The following is a 22,811-nucleotide window of genomic DNA, read 5'->3' as shown; positions in this document are numbered from 1 at the left end:
TTTTTGGGACGGAGTTTCGCTCTCGTTACCCAGGCTGGAGTGCAATGGCGCGATCTCGGCTCACCGCAACCTCCGCCTCCTGGGTTCAGGCAATTCTCCTGCCTCAGACATTGGAATAGTTTTGTATGCATTCTGTCATTACACAGAAAGTCTGGTTTTCTTTTTAAAAAGAAAAGCAGGAAATGGTCTTTGTACTCTAAATACATTGATGGATCAAAGCATTAGCAATACTGTCTCTTCAATTACAAACTGTGGGTTGAGATACTGCAGCCACAGAATGATTTCTATTGTTTCCTATTTTCTAGGGTGTTTCCTTTACAGAGTTATAGTCACCAAGGATTTCCAATTTAAAAATGACTGTGGGCAATATACTAAACAGTAACACTGATCTATAAAATGTGGGCCCCTCAGTGCCATTTCACAGAGGAAAATAGCAGAAATAAATAGAAAGAGAACACAGTAGGTGATGTTCTCAACAAGGAACATACAAATTCCCTTTTGTGGTTTCTTGGGCAATGATGTGAATAAAACCAGTGCTGAGCTAGCTAGCACTCAACATGAAGACACACAAACATCTATGAGAGCTCCAACTTATTTACATCCTCCTATAATATAAATTCATGTGGACCGCTTAAATGATTTCAAATTCCTAAATGTGCTACTCCATGAAATTCCTTAGGCATCCTTCCCATTGGTGAGAGTAATCTAACCTGATAAGTAAAAGCATTTTGCAACACTAGTTGGTTCATAGTGATGAGAGAAAGGAATTGCAATTTTTATTCCTTTCCCAGCTGCCTGATGGTCTCCACTTGGAGTCCCTGGTACTTGGTAACTTATCAGAGTAGGAAGGAAAGACACAAGTCATTCAATCCTGACAATGCCCACTGCCTTGAATCCTGCCTTGCTTGAATGCTTGGTGCAGATGCAAACAATTGAGCTATAGAGCACCAACCTCTTCCCCAGGAAGCCATGTGACTTCCTGTACCCCATCCTATAAAGTCCAACCATCATTAAGAAAGCCCTCTAAGGGTTCGTTAGATGGGGAGGAAAATTAAATGATATATTTGGTGAATGTGCATTTTCTTTGTCCATTATTTCTTCTCTATTTTCTTAGAATACATTTTTCATAATTAAAAAAATTACTCTGTGACCATTTTGGGGAAAATACAATGTGAAATGTGATATTTTGCAGTGCGTGTTAGGTTTCTGTTTAGACTATATTCTCTCTGGCTGCAGACAGTCTTTGTTGTCCTGGTAAAATACTGGAAAGCTTTAGGAGCATTGCTTGAGGAAATTGTCTGCTCAGCTTCAAGACATTTCAAATGTCCCATTTATTGCTCAACTTAGCTTATGGTCTTAATGAATAAGTAAATTCTCTTTCTAACTTGTTTGCCATTTTAATGTGGGCCTTTGATTTTAATTTCATTTAGTATGATTTTTCAAATTTTAGAGCAATCTATATTCCATCTAAGTGCAATTAGGGTTCAGCTCTGGAGGACTTTTGCATAATCAGGTCAGTATGGGCTTTTCTTAATAGTTTGTGTCACTTCCCTTCCTGATACGTGTACTTGTTTTTTTATTCTTAGGCTACATCTAGGTGCTTTATGATCTAGTACTTTCAATTCATTGCAGCCACCCCTAATATCTCAGTGTATTGGTGCATTCATCATTCCTTGCTTCCTTCCTTTGTTAAACAAATTTGTATTGCTCATTTGTAAATGTTCCTGTTCATATCCGGCTGGGTATTAAAAATACCAGGAGAGAGTGGAGGACTCATCCTTCCTCTCGCTAATGTCAACTAGAAGAAGACTAATATAATTCTGTTAATATTAGTTAGACATAATGATGCTAGCCTTTATTCATCATTACAGATCTGATACATCTGTCCCCACTACTCCCAAAAACTACTCGTTTATAAATGTATTCCTTAATTACTTAAAATTTGCCCTGACTTTAAAAAGATATGATAAAAATTATGAATGTTTGGATATTCAAAAGTTTGCAGAATTCTTTCTGCAGATGTTCACTAGAATTTGAACTTTTTTTTTCTAGGTTTCTTAGATTGGCCTCTCATTTTATATTGTTTTACTTTCCAAATTTTAAAATAACCCTAGAAGATTAGCAAATTCTCTAGAGATTATTTATTTTATAATTTTTTACCTTTGAGGAAAAAAAAAAGACACAATTTGGATCCTGATATTTTTAATTTTTTCTAAGTTATTTTTAAATAAATTATAGATAACATTCATGTGAAATCACTATCATAGCAAATATAAAATGAAGACATATTAAAGTCATCATAGTAATTTAAAAGATCATTTTCTGCAACAGTAAATTTGGATTTATATGATGGCAAAAAAAAAAAAAAAAAAAAAAAAACAGTTGTCTTGGTGATAAGTAAATCACTGCGTTTAAACGTGGGTGTGGCTTCTGGTCCAAGCTGACAATCTGAAGCCAAAATTTCACCTCCCGTCTCTGTAAATCTTAATTACGATTGAAGGAAAAATCATAAAATGTGATATATTCACAGAAGCCATAAAACCTGGAAAGTGGGACATTATGATAACTTTTGATGGCAGAAACCACAATTACTCTTTCACCAACCTAATAGAACTGAACTGATAGTTTAAAAAATAAAAATAAAAAAGTATAGAAGAGAAAAGACAGGTTCCAGAGTTGAGACTCTTCAGAAGAGTCTAAAAGAAGAGCAGAGGAAATGGGAACCATGCTTCCAATAGGACCCACGGGTGATCAGGATTTCTTCTGTGGAATCACTGGGAGAAAGAGAACAAAAAGGGCCAGGAATTACCTGATAGATTAAAATGATAAGCAGACATCTGAGCTGCTCGGCTGTCTGCATTCCCACACATGCATGGTGCTGTTCACTCCAGAAAACCAGGGTTCTTCTTTCCACAGACACTGAATGAGTGCATGGGATGAAGTCAGGAGCCTCAGGTTCAGTCTTCTTTTTACTTCCTTTTGGTAGCACTGAGAAGGGCACTGCAGTGGGTCTACTTGTTTCCCATTCCCTCACCCTGAGGAGAATTCTGCCTCTTGGGGAGATTTGACAATTAAAGGTGATGAGAGAAGAGTGTTGTGTAGAAGAACCAGGATCCATCCTATATAAGCATTTTGAAGAAAATAAGAACAGAAAAACTCACAGAGGCGGAAGTGGTGGAAGGCCTGAAGAGGTGGGAGGAATTTGATCCCAGTGACCTTCTCCCTGGTTTATGCCTGGAAATATGCTATGTTATGTGGCAGAAAGGACATTACACATGGAACTAAGATTGCTCATCAGATGACTCTAAAATGAAGAGATTACTCTGGATTATTCAGGTGGTCCCAATATAATCATGAAAGAAGACAGAAGAATCAGTCAAAGAGATGAGACAGAAAGAGAAATCAGAGAGATGGGAAGCATGAAAAGGACTCAGCCCACAGTTGCTGGATTTTACAGTGGAGGAAGGAGACATGAGCCAGGAAATGCAGGTGACCTCTAGAAGCTGAGAATTTCCAACCAACGGCCAAGAAGAAAGTGGGGACATCAGTATAGCAACCACATGGAATTAAATCCTGATGACTTTTTGAATGAGCTTGGAAAATCAAATCCCACACCTTGATTTCAGCATGAAACCCAGAGTAGATAAACCATTTAAATCAACCCAGACTTCTGACTTACAGAACTATGAGGTAATAAATGGATCAATTAAAGCTATTATGTCTGTAAAGATTTTTTATAACAGTGAGGGAAAATGAATACAGACTGTGAAGCTAAAAGCAGAGTGCTCATATAACAAATAGAAAATATGCAAGTGGTTGGGGCACGGTGACTCACGCCTATAAACCCAACACTTTGGGAGGCCGAGGTGGGCGGATCACGAGGTCAGGAGATCAAAACCATCCTGGCCAACATGGTGAAATCTCATCTCTACTAAAAATACAAAAATTAGCTGGGTGTGGTGGCATGTGCCTGTAGTCCTAGCTACTCAGAAGGCTGAGGCAGGAGAATCACTTGAACCTTGGAAGCAGAGGTTGCAGTAAGCCGAGATCACACAAATGCACTCCAGCCTGGCAACAGAGCAGGACTCCATCTCAAAAAAAAAAAAAAAANAAAAAAAAAAAAAAAAAAAAAAAAAAAAAAAAAAAAAAAAAAAAAAAAAAGAAAAAAAAAGAAAAGAAAAAATATATGCAAGTGGAATTGAAACCAGGCAGTGGAAAAGGCTGGAAAAAATTGGTGGAACTTGATAGAAAAAGTCCAGTTTGCGTTGAGCATAGATACAGTAGTCCCCACTCATCTGCGCAGGATGCATTACAGCGTCCCCCAGTGGATACTAAACCCCATCAAATGCTAAGTATAGTTAGTACCAAGCCCTATGTACACTATATTCTTTCAGTCTGATGACCAAGGCAGCTACTCAGTGACTAATAGGAGTGTGATGTGTACAGTGTGGATACGCTGGCCAAATAGATGATTCATTTCCTGGCCAAAATGGATGAGGATGGCATGAGATTTTTTTCACACTGCTCAGAACAGCATGCAATTTAGAACTTATGGATTATTTATTTCTGGAATTTTGCATTTAACATTTTTGGACTGTGGTTGGCCACAGGTAAATGGAAACTCCAGAAAGCAAAATCACAGGTAAAAGGGAACTACTACTGTGTGTGGTTGTTAAAGACTGTCAATGAAGCCTCCATTTTAATGGAGGGTGGAAGTACTTCATATAGGGTCAGAAAGCTCAACAGAACAGTGTCCTGCAGCTGTATGGGAAGTGGAGATTGTAAGTGTTAGACTGGTCTACTTAGCTGAGGAGATTGCTCAGCAAAGTGTTGAAGGTATAACCTGATAGATTCTTGCTGCTTATGGTGAAATGCAAAAGGAGATAAGAGAATCTGTTAAACAAAAAGAATCCAGGATTTAATGGTTTTGGAACATCAGCCTATTAAAATGGCAAAAGATACAAACTTTAAGAGATTGCTGTCAGGAAAACCTTCTTAGACAAATAACTGAGGGTATGGTTGTACAGTCTTTGCTAACACTTCAGAAAGTTTGAAAGGTCAAAGTATGAAAGTACACAGAAAGCTATCTGAGAGATTAATAGTGTGAATCAGAGATCCCCTCAGTCATCCTAGCAGTAGACAAAAATAGAGAAGGGATTACTTAGAAAAGATCTGTAGAGAAACATCTTCTCTAATGGACTGAATCCCAGGGACATAGATGAGACTCTCAAAAAATTGTGAAGAATTTTATTTCGGCACAAACACTGCCACCTTGGACTGAAAGGGGCAAAGGCAAGATGAAATGAAGAAAGGCTATTGGGCTTCCAAAATTCCACCAGCAGGAAATGTGCTGATAAAACTTGCCCAGATGTAAATACATGCTACTCTCCATAATAAGAGGAAGGGTAACTCAGAAGGCTGATGTAAGCCCAGAGGCTTTAGCTGAGAACCACTAAGGCCTGGAAACCTAATGGAATTTGTGCAGCTGGATTCTAAAGTTGATTTGGATTGGTTCCCCCTCCCCATTTTCTCCCTTTTTGAAACAAAATGTCTGTAACTATTATTCTATGCCTGTTTACCATTATACGTTGGTAATGGATAAGTTTTTTGTTTCACAGATAGAGAGGAGTTTTGTCCCAGATCATATTGTGCCCATATTCACGTCCATACTTAATTTAGGTGATTCAGATAATAAGATTTGGGGACTTTGAACTGATGCAAGTTAGAGAAAATTTTTTCACTTTGACTTGATGCTTTATTGGATGGAGAGTTTGGGGACGTAGAATAGAGTGAATTCTCACCCATAACACTGGACATTGGAACATATTAAAGTGGTGCCTCCAAATTTATTAGGAAAAAAAAAGAATTGTGAATCTGGAATCTTATACCAAAGCAAAATATCTTTTGAATAAGAGAACTAAGTTTTTCAAAAACTAATTTTTTGTTTTTGAGAAAGAGTTTTGCTTTTTTTACCCAGGAAAAAGATTGTGCAGTGGCATAATCTCAGATCACTGCAACATCTACCTCCTGATGTCAAGTGATTCTCCTGCCTCAGCTTCCCACGTAGCTGGGATTACAGGTGCATACCACCACGCTTGGCTAATTTTGTCATTTTTTCTTTTTTTCTTTTTTCAGTAGAGACACAGTTTCATCATGTTGGCCAGGCTGGTCTCAAACTCCTGACCTCAGGTGATCCACCCGCCTTGGCCTCCAAAGTGCTGGGATTACAGGCATGAGCCACTGCACCCAAGCTTAAAAACTAATTTAAAAAAAAATTAAATATACACATGCTGGAAAGTTTGTTTCATATATCCCATCTGAAAAAAATATTTAAAGTTTTATGCTAGTCAAGCAAAAGTTATCAGAGAAAGAGGCCAACATAGGATGTCAATATTGGTGGTATGTACAAATAAGACCCCATCATCTCTAATATTGAATGTAAAACAGACAGAAACTCAGAGGAAGAGAACTAACTAGAGTAAGATAGCCCACAACACTAGATCTCTTACCATTCTGAATAGTATCCACAGGAGAAGTAAGGCTTCAAAAATAGAAATGCAGAGAGAGGCATGCAGGGAGGCAGGGAGGGAGGGGCAATCACACACACTGTTCTGGAGGGAAATAGATAATCTCTGTTCTAAGATGAATATGCAGTATATTCATTTTCCAGCACCACCATAACAAAGTACCACAAACTCGATAGATTAGCCAAATAGACACGTATTTTCTTACAGTTCTGGAGGGCTGGAAGGCTGAGGTCAAGATGTCAGCAGGGTGGGTTCCCCTGAGGCTGTGGGGAGCATCTGCCTGGATGCCTCTCACTCCTGGAGATGGTCGGCAATCGTTGGCACTCCTTGGCCTGTAGTTGCATTGCTCTAATCCTCGGCTGTCACATATGTGACATTCTCCTTATGTCCCTGACAACATCTTCTTTCTTTTTATTAGGACACACATCTTATTGGATTATGGAACCCCTAATGACCTCATTCTTACTTGGCTACCTATTTCCAAATAAGATCACATTCTGAGGTATTCGGGGTAGAGGCTTTAACATATCTTTTTTTGGAGACTCAATGTAACCTATAAAACATAGAAAATGAAATATGGGTGCTAATAAAATGCACTTTACATTAAAAAGGAAAACAGCAATTGAGAAACAAAATAATAGCATATATTTGAGACAAGTTGGTACAGGAGTAATTTTAGATAGCATCTGCTCTCGATACAATTTGAGAACAAATAGACCCTTAAAACCAGGGAAGAAGGATGAAATGGAATTTGCTAGGATTCAGGAAAACATGAAAATGAAACCAGATGAAAAGGAAAATATTACAATGCATGGGAAAAAAATTGCTAAAGGAAAGTACGCAAATATACTCATACAGTGTCAACCATAGAGACTGAGAAAAGCAAAGTGGAGGACAATCTTCAAGAACTCTACAAGCAAACAGAGACTAAGTCCAAGGCAGAGGCTGAGAATATAAAAATGATCGGAGGGAATGTAATGAACTGAAAACACACAAAGCCAAACTGCAGGAGGAGCCAGAACAATAGGAGATACCTTTCCATCAGCATATGAAAATGGTTTTCTCCATTCAGGGAAAATTAAGGAAATTAGATCAAATTCTAACATTCTTGAATTTTGAGAATAAGTAAACTATCCCTCCAGCTACAACAGGGAAAAATATGTTTGAGAAGAAAAATACAGATGTCAGATTTCTCTTTCAAAGGGAGTAGACCAATGGGTGCACTGCTAGCTGTGAGAAACCCTCCCTGGCACGGCGGTTGGACTGGCATGGATAAGAGAAACAAGCCGAGTGGATTTGTTTCCCTAGGGGTGTGTCGCTGGGACCCAGCGGTTCCTGTCATACCTGATGTATGGTGCAAATGGACGGAAAGCCACAAGGCCTTGCCTGACAAGTGGGAGGCGGCAGGAAGCACAGATGAATCACGCCTCTCCACCCAGGTGGAGCACTCCCTTCTCATGGCCATACGATACCTTCATTTTGCCCTGCATGTTGGAGCAAAATTAACTCTGCCCTTGGATTTCACAAAATAGATGTTTCTAATATTCCTCCCATCACCCGTTTTTGTTTTACTTTGTTTGCCTAAATTCACTCCAGTGATTTTCTGTTCAATGCAACCGAATCACCGCCAAATAAGACAGAAATAAAACAAAATGGGATAGAGGGAAGATATGAAATGTTAATAATTTGAAAATAAACAGGTTTGAAACATCAGATTGTAGCCAAAAAATGGTGAGGGATTTGTTGAAGAAAGTATTGTTAATGTTCTCATTAATGATTTTCATTAATTAGACAAATATAGGTTCAAGTGTGTGCAATTTTTTGAAGAATAAGTTCTAGTAGAATTAATAACAGCATGAATTTCACAAATTATGAAAAAATATGCATTTAAATATGCTCATATAGGGCCGAGTGTGGTGGCTCATGCCTGTAATCCCAGCACTTTGTGACGCAAAGGTGGGCACATCACCTGAGCCCAGGAGTTTGAGAACACCCTGGGCAACAAAGACCCCATCTCTACAAAAAATACAAAATTAGTTGGGCATGGTAGCATTCACCTGTAGGCGCAGCTACTTGAGAGGCTGAGGCAGGAGGATCACTTGAGCTAAAGGCTGCAGTGTGAGCTAAAGGCTGCAGTGTGAGCCAAGGTCATGCCACTGCACTCCAGCCTGGTGACAGAGCCAGACCCTGTCTGAAAACACACACACACACACACACACACACACACAGCATAAAGAAAGAAATGTGCTAACATAGTGAATGATAGAAAACAAGAGAAATGGTAAAGAAACATTTTCAGAAGTTTAAAAATGTTATCAGATGATGATAAAATCAGGGCCAGGCACTGCAGAGCTGACAGTAAGTACAAGTGAATTAAGTTCTCCTTTTCTTTTTTTTTTTTTTTTTTATTTTTTTTTTTTACTGCACAGAAACTGAGCGCCAATTTGTTGAGCATGACTCATCATACACAATTTTTTTTTTTTTTTTTAATACTTTAAGTTCTAGGGTACATGTGCAGAATGTGCAGGTTTGTTACATAGGTATACACATGTCATGGTGGTTTGCTGCATCCATTACCCTATTATCTATATTAGGTATTTCTCCTAATGTTAGCCTTCCCCAATCCTCCTACCCCCTGCTATCCCTCCCCTAGCCCCTCACTCCCCGACAGGTTGTGATGTTCCCCTCTGTGTCCATGTGTTCTCATTACTCAATACCTACTTATGAGTGAAAACCTGAGGTGTTTGGTTTTCTGTTCTTGTGTCAAGTTTGCTGAGAATGATGGTTTCCAGCTTCATCCATGTCCCTGCAAAGGATATGAAGTCATCCTTTTTTATGACTGCATAATGTTACAAAGTTCTCCTTTTCAATCATTGTGAAACTCTTAGATGAAGAATGCAATACAGAGAAAAGTATAAAGAAAAATTATGGAAAAAAGTAAGAAAATTTAAATAATGGACAAAGATATAGCAGACAAGCATGCAAATATGTATAGAGATTACTTGAAAGCCAAATGAAATACATTCAAAATCACAACAATAAAACAACAACAAAAACCTCAACAAATATAAACCAGAAAATTGCACGACAAAGAATGTTATTTTTTTTTCTTGGTTTAGTGAAAATTACAATTAAGCATGGTTATCCAATGCTAACATTCACACAAAAAATAAAGTATATATAGTAACACACAAGGAAAACAAACTCTCTAAAGTTCACATTGTTGAACTTAGTACAAATGAAAAATAAGTTATACAAGTACTCTATAAAATATATCAAACAATTAAAACTAAAACAAAACACAGCAAAAAGACACTCAAGTAATTTAAGTACAAAAGATAAAGTGTAATTACAAAATACATAAGAGAATTGGCTAAAGCGATTATCAAATGGAAATTTAGAGTAGTCTTTTATTTTTAAGAATAAAATCAATTTAACTCAGTTAAGTTCAATTCAATATTGTTACAAAGACAAGAGTGAAAGAAAAAGATGAAAAATTAACATAAATAAAGATATCAGTGCACTAACACACAGAATAAGTACTGATATTTTGAAGAACTGTATCTTTGATAATACAAATAAGAAACTAAAAGCCTTGCAAGTCTAATTAAGGACAAAAATAAAGATAAAATACAAATAAATGTTAACAATGAGGAAAAGACTCTAGACAAATTAAGGGTTTTAAAATGAGACAATATTATATACAACTCTATAACAATAAATATAATTGTGTAAACGAGCTATTTTTAGAGAATTATGAACTATCATAATTGATGCAAAGTAACCATGACAGATTAATAAACATGAAAGAAATTGAAAAAATATGAAAATTACCTTTAGGAAATGTTATCCACAATGCTTTATAAATTTCATGCCATATAAACTATCTTAGAGGGTTAAAATAGTTAAAAATTGCTGTTTCTAAAACTATAACTATATATATTTTGTATATATTCTCACTTGGCACTATACATGCCTGATGTGAAATAAATACTGAAAAGTCAAAGAACAGTAATGTAAGCTACAATTTCATGTTAAATATATTTTTATGTATGAGATTCACAAATTAGATGCATGTAGTGTGTGTGTATGTATATGTATGCTGACACTGATAAAACTGAGAAAACATATTCCAGTAGTTTCTTCATTTTTCAGATGAAAAAGAATATGTTACTGTTTTCTAAGCTTCAGTGATCAGAGTTTTTTTCATTTTTAATTTTAAAGCACATTATTAATTTAAACATTTGAAAAATTTGTCTCATAAATTCTTGGACTTTATGTCAAAATGTGAATTACTGTGATAAAAATTGTATTTAAATAATGTCATGTTTTATTCTAAGGATTTCTGTAGAAAATATTTATTCCTTAGATAAAAGGAAAATATTTGTTCCTTGGATTCCTTAAGATTTCCTTAGAATAAAGGAACTTTATTGACTTTCTTGTGCTTAGATAGTATTTATAATGACTATGCTTGAATAATTGTTTTGAGCTGTGAAAATAGGGACTTTTTGGTAAGTGGCTTTGAATAATTAGAAAACAAACAAAAAAAGATATAAAATGTTCTTTAAAACCAGTCCTAATAATAAATTCTTTTATAAATTTTATTTTATTTTTAATTATTATGTGCATACCTAGTATTTGTATATATTTATGGGGTACATGAGATATTTAGATACAGGCATATAATGCTTAATAATCTCATCAGGTTAAATGAGGTATCCTCAAAATATGAGCTTATTTGAAAATAGGGTCTTCGTAAATATAATTCACTAAGTTAAATGAGATCATGCTAGGTTGCGGTGGGCCTGGAATCCAATATGCTGGTGTCTTAGAAGAACAGTGAAGACACACAGAGAAGGCCACGTGGGGACAGAAGCAGCAGTTAGAGTGATGCCTGCCAGCCAAGGAGCTCCAGGGATGGCTGGCAGCCACCCGTGGCTGAGAGGGGCCCAGGAAGAATCCTCCCTTTGAGCTCCAGAGGGAGCACAGCTCTGCCCACACCTGGTTCTCAGGCTTCCAGTCTCCAGAACTCAGAAAATACTTTTCTGCTGTTATATTTTAAATTTTCAAAACATTTTTAATTTTTGTGTGTACATAATAGATGTAACATTATTGAGATATCTTGATACAGGCATACGATGCGTAATAAACACAGCAGGATAAGAAAGGGTAAACACATCACCCCCTCAGGCATTTCTTCTTTCTTTATTTACAAACAATTCAATTATACTCTTTTAGTTAGATTAAAATGTAGAATACATCATTGTTGACTGTAGTTACCCTGTTTTACTAAAAAATAATAGATCTTATTCATTCTATCTAACTATATTTTTGCACACATTAACCATCCACACTACCAACCCCCTACTACCTTCCCAGCCTATAGTAACCATCATTCTGTTTTCTATCTCCATGAGTTCAATTGTTTTAATTTTTTAGCTCTCACAAATAGGTGAGAACATACAAAGTTTGTCTTTCTGTGCCTGGCATATTTCACTTGACATAATGACCTCCAGTTCCATCCACGATGTTGTAAATGACCAGGATCTCATTCTTTTTTTATGGCTGAATAGTACTCCGTTGTGTATATGTACCACATTTTCTCTATCCATTCATCTGTCAGTGGATGCTTAGGTTGCTTCCAAATCTTGGCTATTGCAAATAGTGCTGCAATAAACATGAGAGTACAGGTATCTCATTTATATACTGGTTCCCTTTCTGTGAGCATATAACTAGCACTAGGATGGATGGATCATATGGTAGGTCTATTTTTAGTTTTTTGAGGAATCTCCATGCTTTTCTCCATAGTGACTGTACTACTTTTCATTCCCACAGTGTTCCCTTTTCCCCATATCCTCACCAGCATTTGTTACTGCCTGTCTTTTGGATGAAAGCCATTTTAACTGTGGTGAGATGATATTTCATTGTAGTTTTGATTTTCATTTCTCTGAAGATCAATTGTGTTGAGTACTTTTTTAAATACCTGTTTTCCATTTGGGTGTCTCCTTTTGAGAAATGTCTATACAGATATGTTGCCAATTTTTAAATTGAATTATTAGACTTTTTTCTATGGAATTGTTTCAGCTCCTTATATATTCTGCTTATTAAGCCCTTTACAGATGGATATTTTTCAAATATCTTCTTCCATTCTGTTGGCTGTCTCTTCACTTTGTTGATTATTTTCTTTGCTGTGCAGAAGCTTTCTAACTTGGTGTGATCCCATTTGTCTATTTTTGTTTTGGTTGCCTGTGCTGGTGGGGTATTACTCAAGTAACTTTTGCCTAGAGCAGCATCCTGAAGATTTTCCCTAGTGTTCTCTTTTAGCAATTTCATAGTTTGAGATCTTAAATGTAAGTCTTTAAGTCATCATTTTATTTGAGACAGAGTCTCGCTCTGTCACCCAGGCTGGAGTGCAGTGGTATGATCTTGACTCACTGCAACTTCTGCCTCCTGGGTTCAAGCAATTCTCCTGCCTCAGCCTCCTTCACAGCTGGAATTACAGGCTTGTGCCACCATGCCCAGCTAATTTTTGTATTTTTAGTAGAGACGGGGTTTCACTGTGTTGGCCAGGCTGGTCTCTCATTCCTGGCCTCAAGTGATCCATCTGCCTTGGACTCCCAAAGTGCTGGGATTACAGGTATAAGACACAGCGCCTGGCCCCTTAAGTCTTTAAATCACTTTGATTTCATTTTTATGTATGACAAGAGATAGAAGTCTAGTTTCATTCTTCTGCATATGGATATCCAGTTTTCCTAGCACCATTTGTTGAAGAGACTGTCCTTTCCCCAAACGTAGGTCCTTGCCACCTTTGTCAAAATTGAGTTCACTGTAGATGTATGGATTTGTTTCTGGGTTCTCTATTCTATTCCATTGGTCTATGTGTCTGTTTTTATGTTAATATGATGCTGTTTTGGTTACTGTACGTCTGTAGTATAATTTGAGGTCAGATAATATTATTCCTCTAGTTTACTTTTTGCTAAGGATAATTTTGGCTATTCTGGGTCTTTTGTGGTTCCATATAAATTTTAAAATTATTTGTTCTATTTCTATGAAGAACATTATTGGTGTTACTACAATTACTTTTGCACCAACCTAATATTTTTATAGGAATTGCATTGAATCTATAGCTTGCTTTGGGTAGTATGGACATTTTAACAATACTGATTCTTTCAATCCATGAAAATGGAATATCTTTCCATTTTTTTGTGTCCTCTTCAATTTCTTTCATCACTGTTGCATAGTTTTCACTGTAAAGATCTTTCACTTTCTTAGTTAATTCATAGGTATTTTCTTTTATTTTTAGCTATTGCAAATGGGATTACTTTTTATTTCTTTTTCAAATTGTTCACTATGGATATATACAAATGTTACTGATTTTCGTATGTTGATTTTGGATCCTGTAACTTTACTGAATTTGTTTATTATTTCTAACAGTTTTTTTGGTGGAGTTTTTAGATTTTCCAAAATGTAAAATAATGACATTTGGGGCTGGATGATAATTAATATAAGAAAAATAAAAATAAATTTAAATACATTTAAAAACAAACAAAATCATATTATTTACAACAAAGAATAATTTGACTTATTCTTTTTTAATAAGTCAAATTGGATGCCCTTTACTTCTTCACTTGTCTGATTCATCTAGGTAGGACTTTCCCTAATAATAAATTCTGATTTTACTATTTATCTCAACTTACAACATCAGTAATCAATGTTATGTGAGATTTTCATACTTGCCATGCACTGGTCTAAACAGTTTATGCATATTATTTAATTCTCAAAAAAAAAAAAGAAAGAAAATTCTGTGAGTTTGATACTGTAATTTCAAACAGCAGGTAGTGATTCATTAGAGATTTCAAATAGAACAGCTTATAAGCAAAATATATCAGAGCAGTATTTCACTACCTGGAAAATTTGCTTTTGTTCTTTCCTAATGCTAATTTGTGTAATTGTGCATGTTTATGCAATGAGATTCTTGTTTGAGAAATTATTTTTATTTGGAAATGTGTTTTATAGTTTCTTCAATGGTGAGGAAAACATTATTTCTGTAGGTACGCTTTCCTAGGAAATTTTCCCCAACAGGTTATTGGTATGCAGGTGGTTTTGAGGGAATAACTCTCAGGCATGCTACCTAAGGGGGGTGAAGAAAGAGAAATTTGGTAGAGGGAAAAAAATATGAAGCTGGGATGGTCCTTGAGAGATGCCTTGACTTGAGTCAAGTGGGCCCAACCTTGGGATTCCTACATTATTTGGAGGCTGCCCAGGACCTGAGAGACTGATCAAGGCTGCTGGTTTCAACAAAGGACAGTGTCTGGGAGGCATGCAGGGCGAATCCATCTGCAGGCAGTGCTCCCAGATGGAGGAGTCTGTGCCCCCAGGTCCCAAGGGTGTCATTGATCTGCACCACTGTCTCTATATAAGACAAAGAAATAATGGCCTTAGAAGGCTGCATGTCCTTGCTTATTCAGAAACACATTTGTCAGAGAAAAAGGTATCTGTCAGAATTCAAGGCAGAGAAGAATAATGTAGAAAAAAGAGCTGGAAAAATTTTTAGGCAGTTCCAACCAAAAAGACATTGATTTATGGCATAAATCTGAAAGGATCAAAGAATAGGTAAAGTGACAATAATCAAAACCTCTTAGAAGTTAGAAAGAAAGTTGATGCATGCTAACAGATTTGCTGAGACCTAGAAAAAGCAATATGAAGCAGCAGAGAGGAAACTGAGTCAGCACAATTTACATCCAATGCTCTATCCAGACTCAGAGATTGACAACGTGGGATGCAATGGAAGAAAGGGCAAAATAAGGAAGACTGGGTGGAAGTCAGTTTAAGAGACAGTCAGATCCCCAAATCCCATTCCCTACTCCCAACCCAGAGACTAGGGGCATATTTCTTTCTGGAGGGAACTTTTTGTTTTTAAGATGATAAAGGAAAGATTGTTGGTTTGAGTAACAACAGGAGGAGTTCAAGGTGGAAGAGGAGTTCAGGGTGGAGGACACACTCAGACCACCAGGATTCAATGCGCACCTCCACACTGAACCTGAGACTTCCCCACCCCTATCCTGCTGCTCCCTCCTGCTTCCTGATCTTCTGCCTCTTGGATGGATATTGGATAGACTTTTCTTGGGAGTCCAATCAACATAAAGAGAGAATTTTAGAAGTTTCTCCATCTTAACAGTTCAGGCATGTCATCCCACAGTACAGCTCACAGGCCACAGCCCTCCTTAGGTGCCCAGACTTCCTGTACTTTTTATTTTGCACAGACAACTAAGAATTCATGGTGTCTCCATGAGAAGAACAAGGGACAAACAAACACAAAGGGGGAAAAAGCAACACAGAGAAAATGGAGGGAATTTATTCAGGAAGGGAATGAAACACAATAAATAAGGATACCCCAAATATCTCAGAGTGAGAAAAACATATACATTGTAATAATAAAATAAGAACAGTTACTTCAAAAAGCAACATTTAGATAACAATACAGAGTTCTTGGAACTTAATCTTAGGTAAAAAAAAAAAAAAAAANAAAAAAAAAAAAAAAAAAGCAAAATTCAGTTAAATTATGTCACATGAAAACTCGCCAAATTCTCCCAAAAGCAGAGTTAAGGGATGAAGTAATGTGAAGTATTAACAGCAGAGATAAGAAAATTAAAGGACCAGGACCTATAGGAGCAATGCTTGAGTAAATCTGAAGAAGGATCATTTTGAAATTAGAATTTTATACCCAGCCAAACAATCTATTAAATATGAAGTAGAATAAAAACATTTTTAGGGATATGGCATCTTGGAAATTTACCTTCATGAGCTTTTCCTACTGAAGACACTAGAGGCTGTAAACTCCCAAAAGGAGAAAGAAGGGGATGAGGCACAGGATATAGGGAACAGGAGATCCAGCGCTGCAGTGGACAGAGCAGTAGAGATGCACCAGGCGTGAAGGAAACCAGTCCAGATGGTGGGAGGCGCCAGGAGATGTTTCTTCAGAAAAGAACTGATAGAAAACCTGATGCAACTGCAAGCACTGGGAATGCATTTGGGTTGAATTCATTAGAATAGGGAAAATAACAGGACAAGTATTATCTGTAGAAAAAAGCAAAGTGGTATAGGGATAGAAAATTGTACTTTACTACATGATTGAACTAAGAATTAGGTTTATGTCATCCTAATACTGTAAAGGGAACAGCAGGTATCAAAGTTACTATTTACAGGAGTGGGTGAGCGTTCGGTGGGAAGCATATGTACTGGAAGGAGGAGGAGAGTAAATGTTTTATCCCTACATTTCCTGAGAGGAATCTATAGATAATACTAAAAAATAAAATCAAGAAGAGCATAAGACATATTATCCTCAAAAATGCAGCTAAATACAAAAACAGCTAAAAGATATGCAAATATTTGCCTTTGAGAAAGAAGAATTTGAGAGGTGGGAGGTGGAGGATTTTTTTGTTATTTTGTAAAATACTCTGTGGAATTATTGTATCTTAATGTAGATGCATGTTATTCATAAGTTTGAATAAAAACTTTTTAAAAAGATGGACAGGAGAGAAAAAAGAAAGAATATTAATTGTGCCAGACAAAAAGAAGGGTTAATTTACTGACCTGAAAGAACTTTTTTTTTTTTCTGCAATAACTTTAGTTGTAAATCAGCAAGCCAGTCTCTGAGCAACTTTGGAAGAGCTTCTAATTTACATAAGATTGTTAAATATATTCTGATTATAAGCATTCTAAAATGTTGATCTAAGGGACTTCTAGATTTCTATTTTTATAACCTTACTGTAAATTTCTTTTGTTATAGAATGTAGTATTGGAAACGTATATTTCAATAAGTGATTAGTCTACCAGTGAGATATCTTATATGAAAAAAGAAAATATCATACAATAAAAATGTCAGAGCTGAAGACCTCATTAATTCAGTTTTTTTTTTTTTATATTCTACCTAGGCGAAGGTGAAGTTTACCTTTGAATGCCTAAGAAGAAATGAATATTGTAAGCATCATTATAAGGATATCTTGTTCATTTCTTTAAAAGATACTGAAGATTGAAGTGTATATTATTTGAGATTCTTTTTGATTACATAAATAGGTACTGAGTTTATTCATGTAATAAATGCTCCTTAAGTATTTTGTTCAGGCATTCTGCTACATAATGGGAATGCAAAACTGAGAATGTATAGTTTATGTTTTTAAATTGACAGTTAAGTAAGAAAATTGAAATTAAAATTAGCAATTGTGATTAAAAGAAAAATAAGAGTGATTGGTATAATAAAGAGTTAAGCAAAATGCATAGCCCAGGGGTGTGAGCACAAGCCTCACAGAGGGAGTTTCATCTGAACCACATTTGAAGGATAAATGAGAAGTATGTAGAGGAATTGATGGAGGAAAGTTTAGGGGGAAACAGCATCTTGGCTGGTGATACAGGCTAAGATGCTCGGGGAAGAGCCAATGCTTCAGGATTGCTGGAACATTGAGCAGTGAGCCTGGAGATAGAGAAAAGACCTCTAGATTTTATTGTGAAGGTTGAAGCAATGATATACCATTGATAAGTATTGTTATTCACAGTAGCCCAAATTTTTATGTTATATCTATGTGCTAGGCACTGAACTAAGCATATTACATGAAAAACCTCATGTAATCCTTACAACTACTCTATTATTATCCCCATTTTTAAGTTTTTCAAGCATGACATTAATATGACAAAATTTATGTGTAGAAAATTCATTCTAACACCCACAAATAAATGTTTCAGTCAAGTAGAAAAGAAATACACAATGACTTATACAGCTTACATAAAAATATTATACATAATACAGCAAGGTAAAAGACTGGAAAGATTAGAGATGCACAGTTGTTTTGTTCTTTTCAACACTTCCCAAGTTTTAAAATATGCATTTGTCAATTTTAAAATAAGAGCAATGTGTGTTATCAGAGGAAGAAGAGAAAAAGGAAAGGAAGAGTTTCAGCAAGGAGGAAAAAAGAGAAGAGAGAACAAGAGAAGCAGAGAGAGACAGACAATTCCTGATAGACACAGTTGGAGGATAGATCAAATGAGACGATGAACAGCAGAGAGACTCCTCCTGTGATGGTCCAAGCAAAAGATAATAAAGCCTCAATTCACATAGACATCTACAGAAAGCAAATGGAGAAAATTGAGAAAAATAAGAGAAATGTTTAGAAAACAAATCAAAATGACCTGATCGCCCACTGGACACATAGATGGTTTTGCCCATTCTGCCAGACTCGGGAGAGAAGACGTGATGAGGCTTCTGAGAGGAAACGATTGATAACATGTTCCTGGAGCTATGATGTTATGATTCGTTGCTTATTTCACTTAGCATAACTAGCTAATGTCAGTTTATGCTCTGCATTAATTGGTCACATTCCTGTGAAAGAAAAAAGGATGGTTGCATGTACTTGATGTCCAAGTTGATCCAGAACCTCAAGTTCTGATTTTGACTTAATGAAATCTTTTGTTCTGTATTCACAACAACCCAGAACTTTCATGGTATGACTGCAGGAATATAAAAGAACAACTTGAAGAACCTAACAATACTGGTTTGGGACCATGGGTGACTCTTTATCCAATTATATTGACTTGACTTTCCTCTAAAACATGTCTGATTGCCTGTAAGAGTTTGTGGGGTAGAATGGTAAAGTAACAGCTTCACTCTACTGTGTCGCAAATGTATTTCCTCCCTGCTGACACTCTACTTCCTTCTTCCTACAGGGCTTTATGAAACCTTTCTAACCAATGATGAACCAGAATGCTGTGACGTCAGGAGAGAAGAAAAATCAAATAACCCATCCAAAGGGACCATAGATAAAAGTGACTCCTGTCACAGGACATCGCTCACAGTGTCATCAGCAACAAGACTGTGCAACAGCAGACTCAAGCTCTGTGTTCTTGTACTGATTCTCTTACACACAGTGCTCACAGCCTCGGCAGCACAGAATACAGCCGGACTGAGCTTTGGCGGCATCAACACGCTGGAAGAAAACTCAACGAATGAGGAGTAATGAAGGATGAGTGTCACCACAGCAGCAGCTGGCCCGCCGTGAAAAATGCAACTGCTGTCTCATGTAACAGAAACTGGGTGCTTTTACCCTCGAATTACTTATCGCAAGGCCTTTAGGGTAAAATCTAAACAGATGGGCCTGAATCCAAACAAGGACACAACCACAGCTTTTTATTAACTAAAAGGCTGGAAAGTGACTTTAAATTTCTCACACCATTTTATACACTGTGTTTTAATGTTTGGAGGTTTTATTTGCTTTCTTTTTGGTTTGAGTTTATTTGTTTGTTTATTTTTTGCACTTGTTAATACAGGATTTATTTTGGGGGATGGTTTCTCAGAGGTAAACTAAGTCTTTTCACTGTCTCTATCTCTATATATTTCTAGTCATTGTGTGTGTTCATCAGATAGTTCTGTCTTTATGTCCTGTCAGTTTCTATTAGAGGAATGATTGCTATGACCTCATGGTATAGCAAAAAAACAACAACAAAAAAAAAAGAATAAAAAATAAAAAAGACAAAAAAAAGAAAACAACAAAAAATAAAAATAAAAAAAATCCCTAAGTCTCCCTTCTACCCGCAGAACCAATACCCTTTCCAGCCTTTCCTTTTCCTCGCCTTCTTCTTGTCCCCTAAGCAGACAACATCCGCTTGCTTCTGTCTGTGTAACCACAGTGAATGGGTGTGCATGTTTGGTGGGCCTCTGAGCCCCTGTTGCACAAACCCAAAACAGAGCGGAGCCAAGGGGGCCTGGCGGGAGTTCCTTTTTAGCTGAACAAACAAGTGCTCTCCATAATAGATGGAATCAGACAGTTAACATTTTTATGTTGAAAACAAAATAAAAGGAAAAAAAAAAAAAAACACTGTCATGAACTGTGTTGCTCCAGTTCCCATCCCCAAGTGGCCCAGCCCTTTCTTGCTGGTCCAGTTGGACAGGAGCAGCCATCTAAAATCGGGATGTGGGGAGTGAGGAAGTGTTTCCATTGACAATGGAGGTGGGCTTTCATTGTGATTTTAGTTCTGTTGCAGTAATATTGGAGCACATTTTGGCCATTGTAATTACAGGGAACAAAGGGATTGCAGACACATATCTGGAATTCTTTTCCTCCCTTACTGTTGTGGAAGAGACACTAGAAATGCTCAAACACCTGCAATATACAGAATATATACAATTTTATTCCAGTATTTCCCTAACATATGGTTTTAAATTATTCCAGGTATACAGTGTATGCAATTCTGCATTATCACAGAGGAACAACTTCTTTAAAAAAAAAAAATAGGTCAGCCATTTTTATTAATGTGCAAAAACTTTATCACTCTAACCTGCTCTAGGTAGTTGAGGAAAAAAGGTCTGATCACTCTGTATTTTATTTTTTCTTTGTGGGAACATTTCACCTGCTGAGTGTATATGAATTTGCTTTCTGTAAAAGGCTTTTATGAGTTTACAGTAGAATCAGTGGAAGGAAGAGTTACTAAGGGCTGTTTTTAAAAAAACAAACAAACAAAACAAATAATTAAAAAAAAATCTTACATTCCTTCCTATTCTCTAACTACACTTGGGAAGTGCACTTCAGATAAGTTTGCAGTGTGATTGAGAGATGAAGGAAATCCATAGAAAAGGTCCTCTTAGCGAACAAAATTTAGTTATTAACTTTATAGCTATGAAATTTCCCCGGGCATTTGTTTTTGTTCAAACAGACTTTAACCTCTGCATCATACTTAACCCTGCAACATGCGTACAGTATGCATATTTTGTTTTGAAAAAAAAATGTTTTGTTCCAGTCTGTTAAGAATATTCAAAAATAATAAAGGTATTGCTTAATAAAATTGCTAGAATTGTTTAGCAGTACATGCACAATATTTTACTAGATCCTTTGTTTTAATAGTGTTTTGTTGAGACTGAAAATCCTAAAATGGTCTGCGCAAATACAAAAAACACCAAAAATGCAAAATTCTCCCGTTTTTGTTCCTTTCCTAAAATTTTTTTTTTCTGTAAATGCAAATACATTCACATGCACACTGACACATACACATAGGCATTATATTTTAATTTATGGAAACATGGTGCTTTTCTGGGGACACAAGCTGGGGAAGTGAATGGCTAGGGGGAGACACATTAATTGTATTGAATTGTTGACTGTGAAACACTTGTCGAAATGAGCCCTTTGATATCCCTAACCAGTGGTGGAATACAGACTTCAGTGGCGCTGGGGGACGAGAAGCAGAGGAATTGAAGCTGCAAGTGATTCCTGAGGAAGAGCTCACAGGGTGATCTTATTCAGATGACCTCTAAGTGAACAGCTAGGAGTCTGTTCTGACCTGTGTGTACCCCTGCTGTGGTAAGGTCACTCCACACACCGTCCCACCACCCCTTCAGCATTCCTTGTGCTGCTTCTGCCCGTGCCATAGGCATTTTCGTTCTCGCAGGAAGATGACAATACAAATGCAAGCTCCACCCACTTTTATTGGCATGAAAATAAATTTTTCTTTCTGAACACTCAGCAAAATGATGAAAAACAGTATTCCTTCAAAGACAGGTTTTCATTTTCTCAATATATTTGGAACTGACTAAAGCTGTTCTCAAATACAAGAGGTTCAGAAGGCTCCACTTACCCATGTTTTAGCATTTGTTTGGAGGTAATGCCGGCCAAAAGGTAGGAAACTAAAACCACTATTACTTTGCATAGGAGGTACACCCCCCAAAACACAGTTTTGAAAGTTGGGAGACACACTGCAGTCTTCATTATAAGTCAGTAATTTAGGTGAGGAAGGAATGGTGAAAAGAAGAAGGGGAATGCGTCCTTTCTCCCCATCAAGGCAGCCAGCACTGGAATAGTCTCTAATTCTGTGGAATCTTTTTCTTGTCATGATCATCTGTTCTTATTACAGGAGAATGATCTCAGTGCCTAGTATTTATTATTGTAAGTGTGTAACCTCTTTCTCACAATATTTCCACTGGACATGTTGAAGCAAGGCAACTTCTTCTGGGGTCAGCCAGAGGATCCAAATAGGCAACGACTCCTTTCCCAAGCTCAGAAACAATCGATGATGCAAATGTCGCTACATCCGTTGATCATTTGTAGTAGCTTTCCTGGCACACACTTGAGCATGCTTGAGGTTGTGCACTTGTTCATTTTGAACGAATAAGTTCAGCCCCTGCTTCTTTGTAATTGTCATCTTGTTTAGTTTTTCCTGTAGAGGATGTCTACCATACACTGGATAATGAACTACAATATTAAAATAATTATTTCTACAAGCAAGTTGAAAATCAAGGAAACAACA

General features: G+C 36.7%; 1 protein-coding gene across 2 annotated transcripts in view; it reads left to right on the top strand.

The window, feature by feature from the left end:
- Positions 1-21,399, top strand: part of FAM155A (family with sequence similarity 155 member A) — a 670,880-nt gene extending 649,481 nt beyond the window's left edge. Inside the window, exons 3-4 of one of the 2 annotated variants that reach the window (XM_017501646.2) lie at positions 17,462-17,507; positions 19,245-19,333. In XM_017501646.2, coding sequence (XP_017357135.1) covers positions 17,462-17,484 — 23 coding nt within the window. In that variant the 3' untranslated portion in view covers positions 17,485-17,507; positions 19,245-19,333. Of the gene's footprint in view, positions 1-17,461; positions 17,508-19,244 lie in introns of both variants that reach the window. The other variant, XM_017501640.2, reaches the window with a different exon arrangement.
- Positions 21,400-22,811: the final 1,412 nt, after the last annotated feature.

The sequence above is a fragment of the Cebus imitator genome, unplaced genomic scaffold (assembly GCF_001604975.1).
Source record: "Cebus imitator isolate Cc_AM_T3 unplaced genomic scaffold, Cebus_imitator-1.0 Scaffold14, whole genome shotgun sequence".
Classification (NCBI taxonomy): domain Eukaryota; kingdom Metazoa; phylum Chordata; class Mammalia; order Primates; family Cebidae; genus Cebus; species Cebus imitator.
Note: the sequence above shows the minus strand (reverse complement) of the source record. Positions and strands in the feature narration are given on the sequence as shown.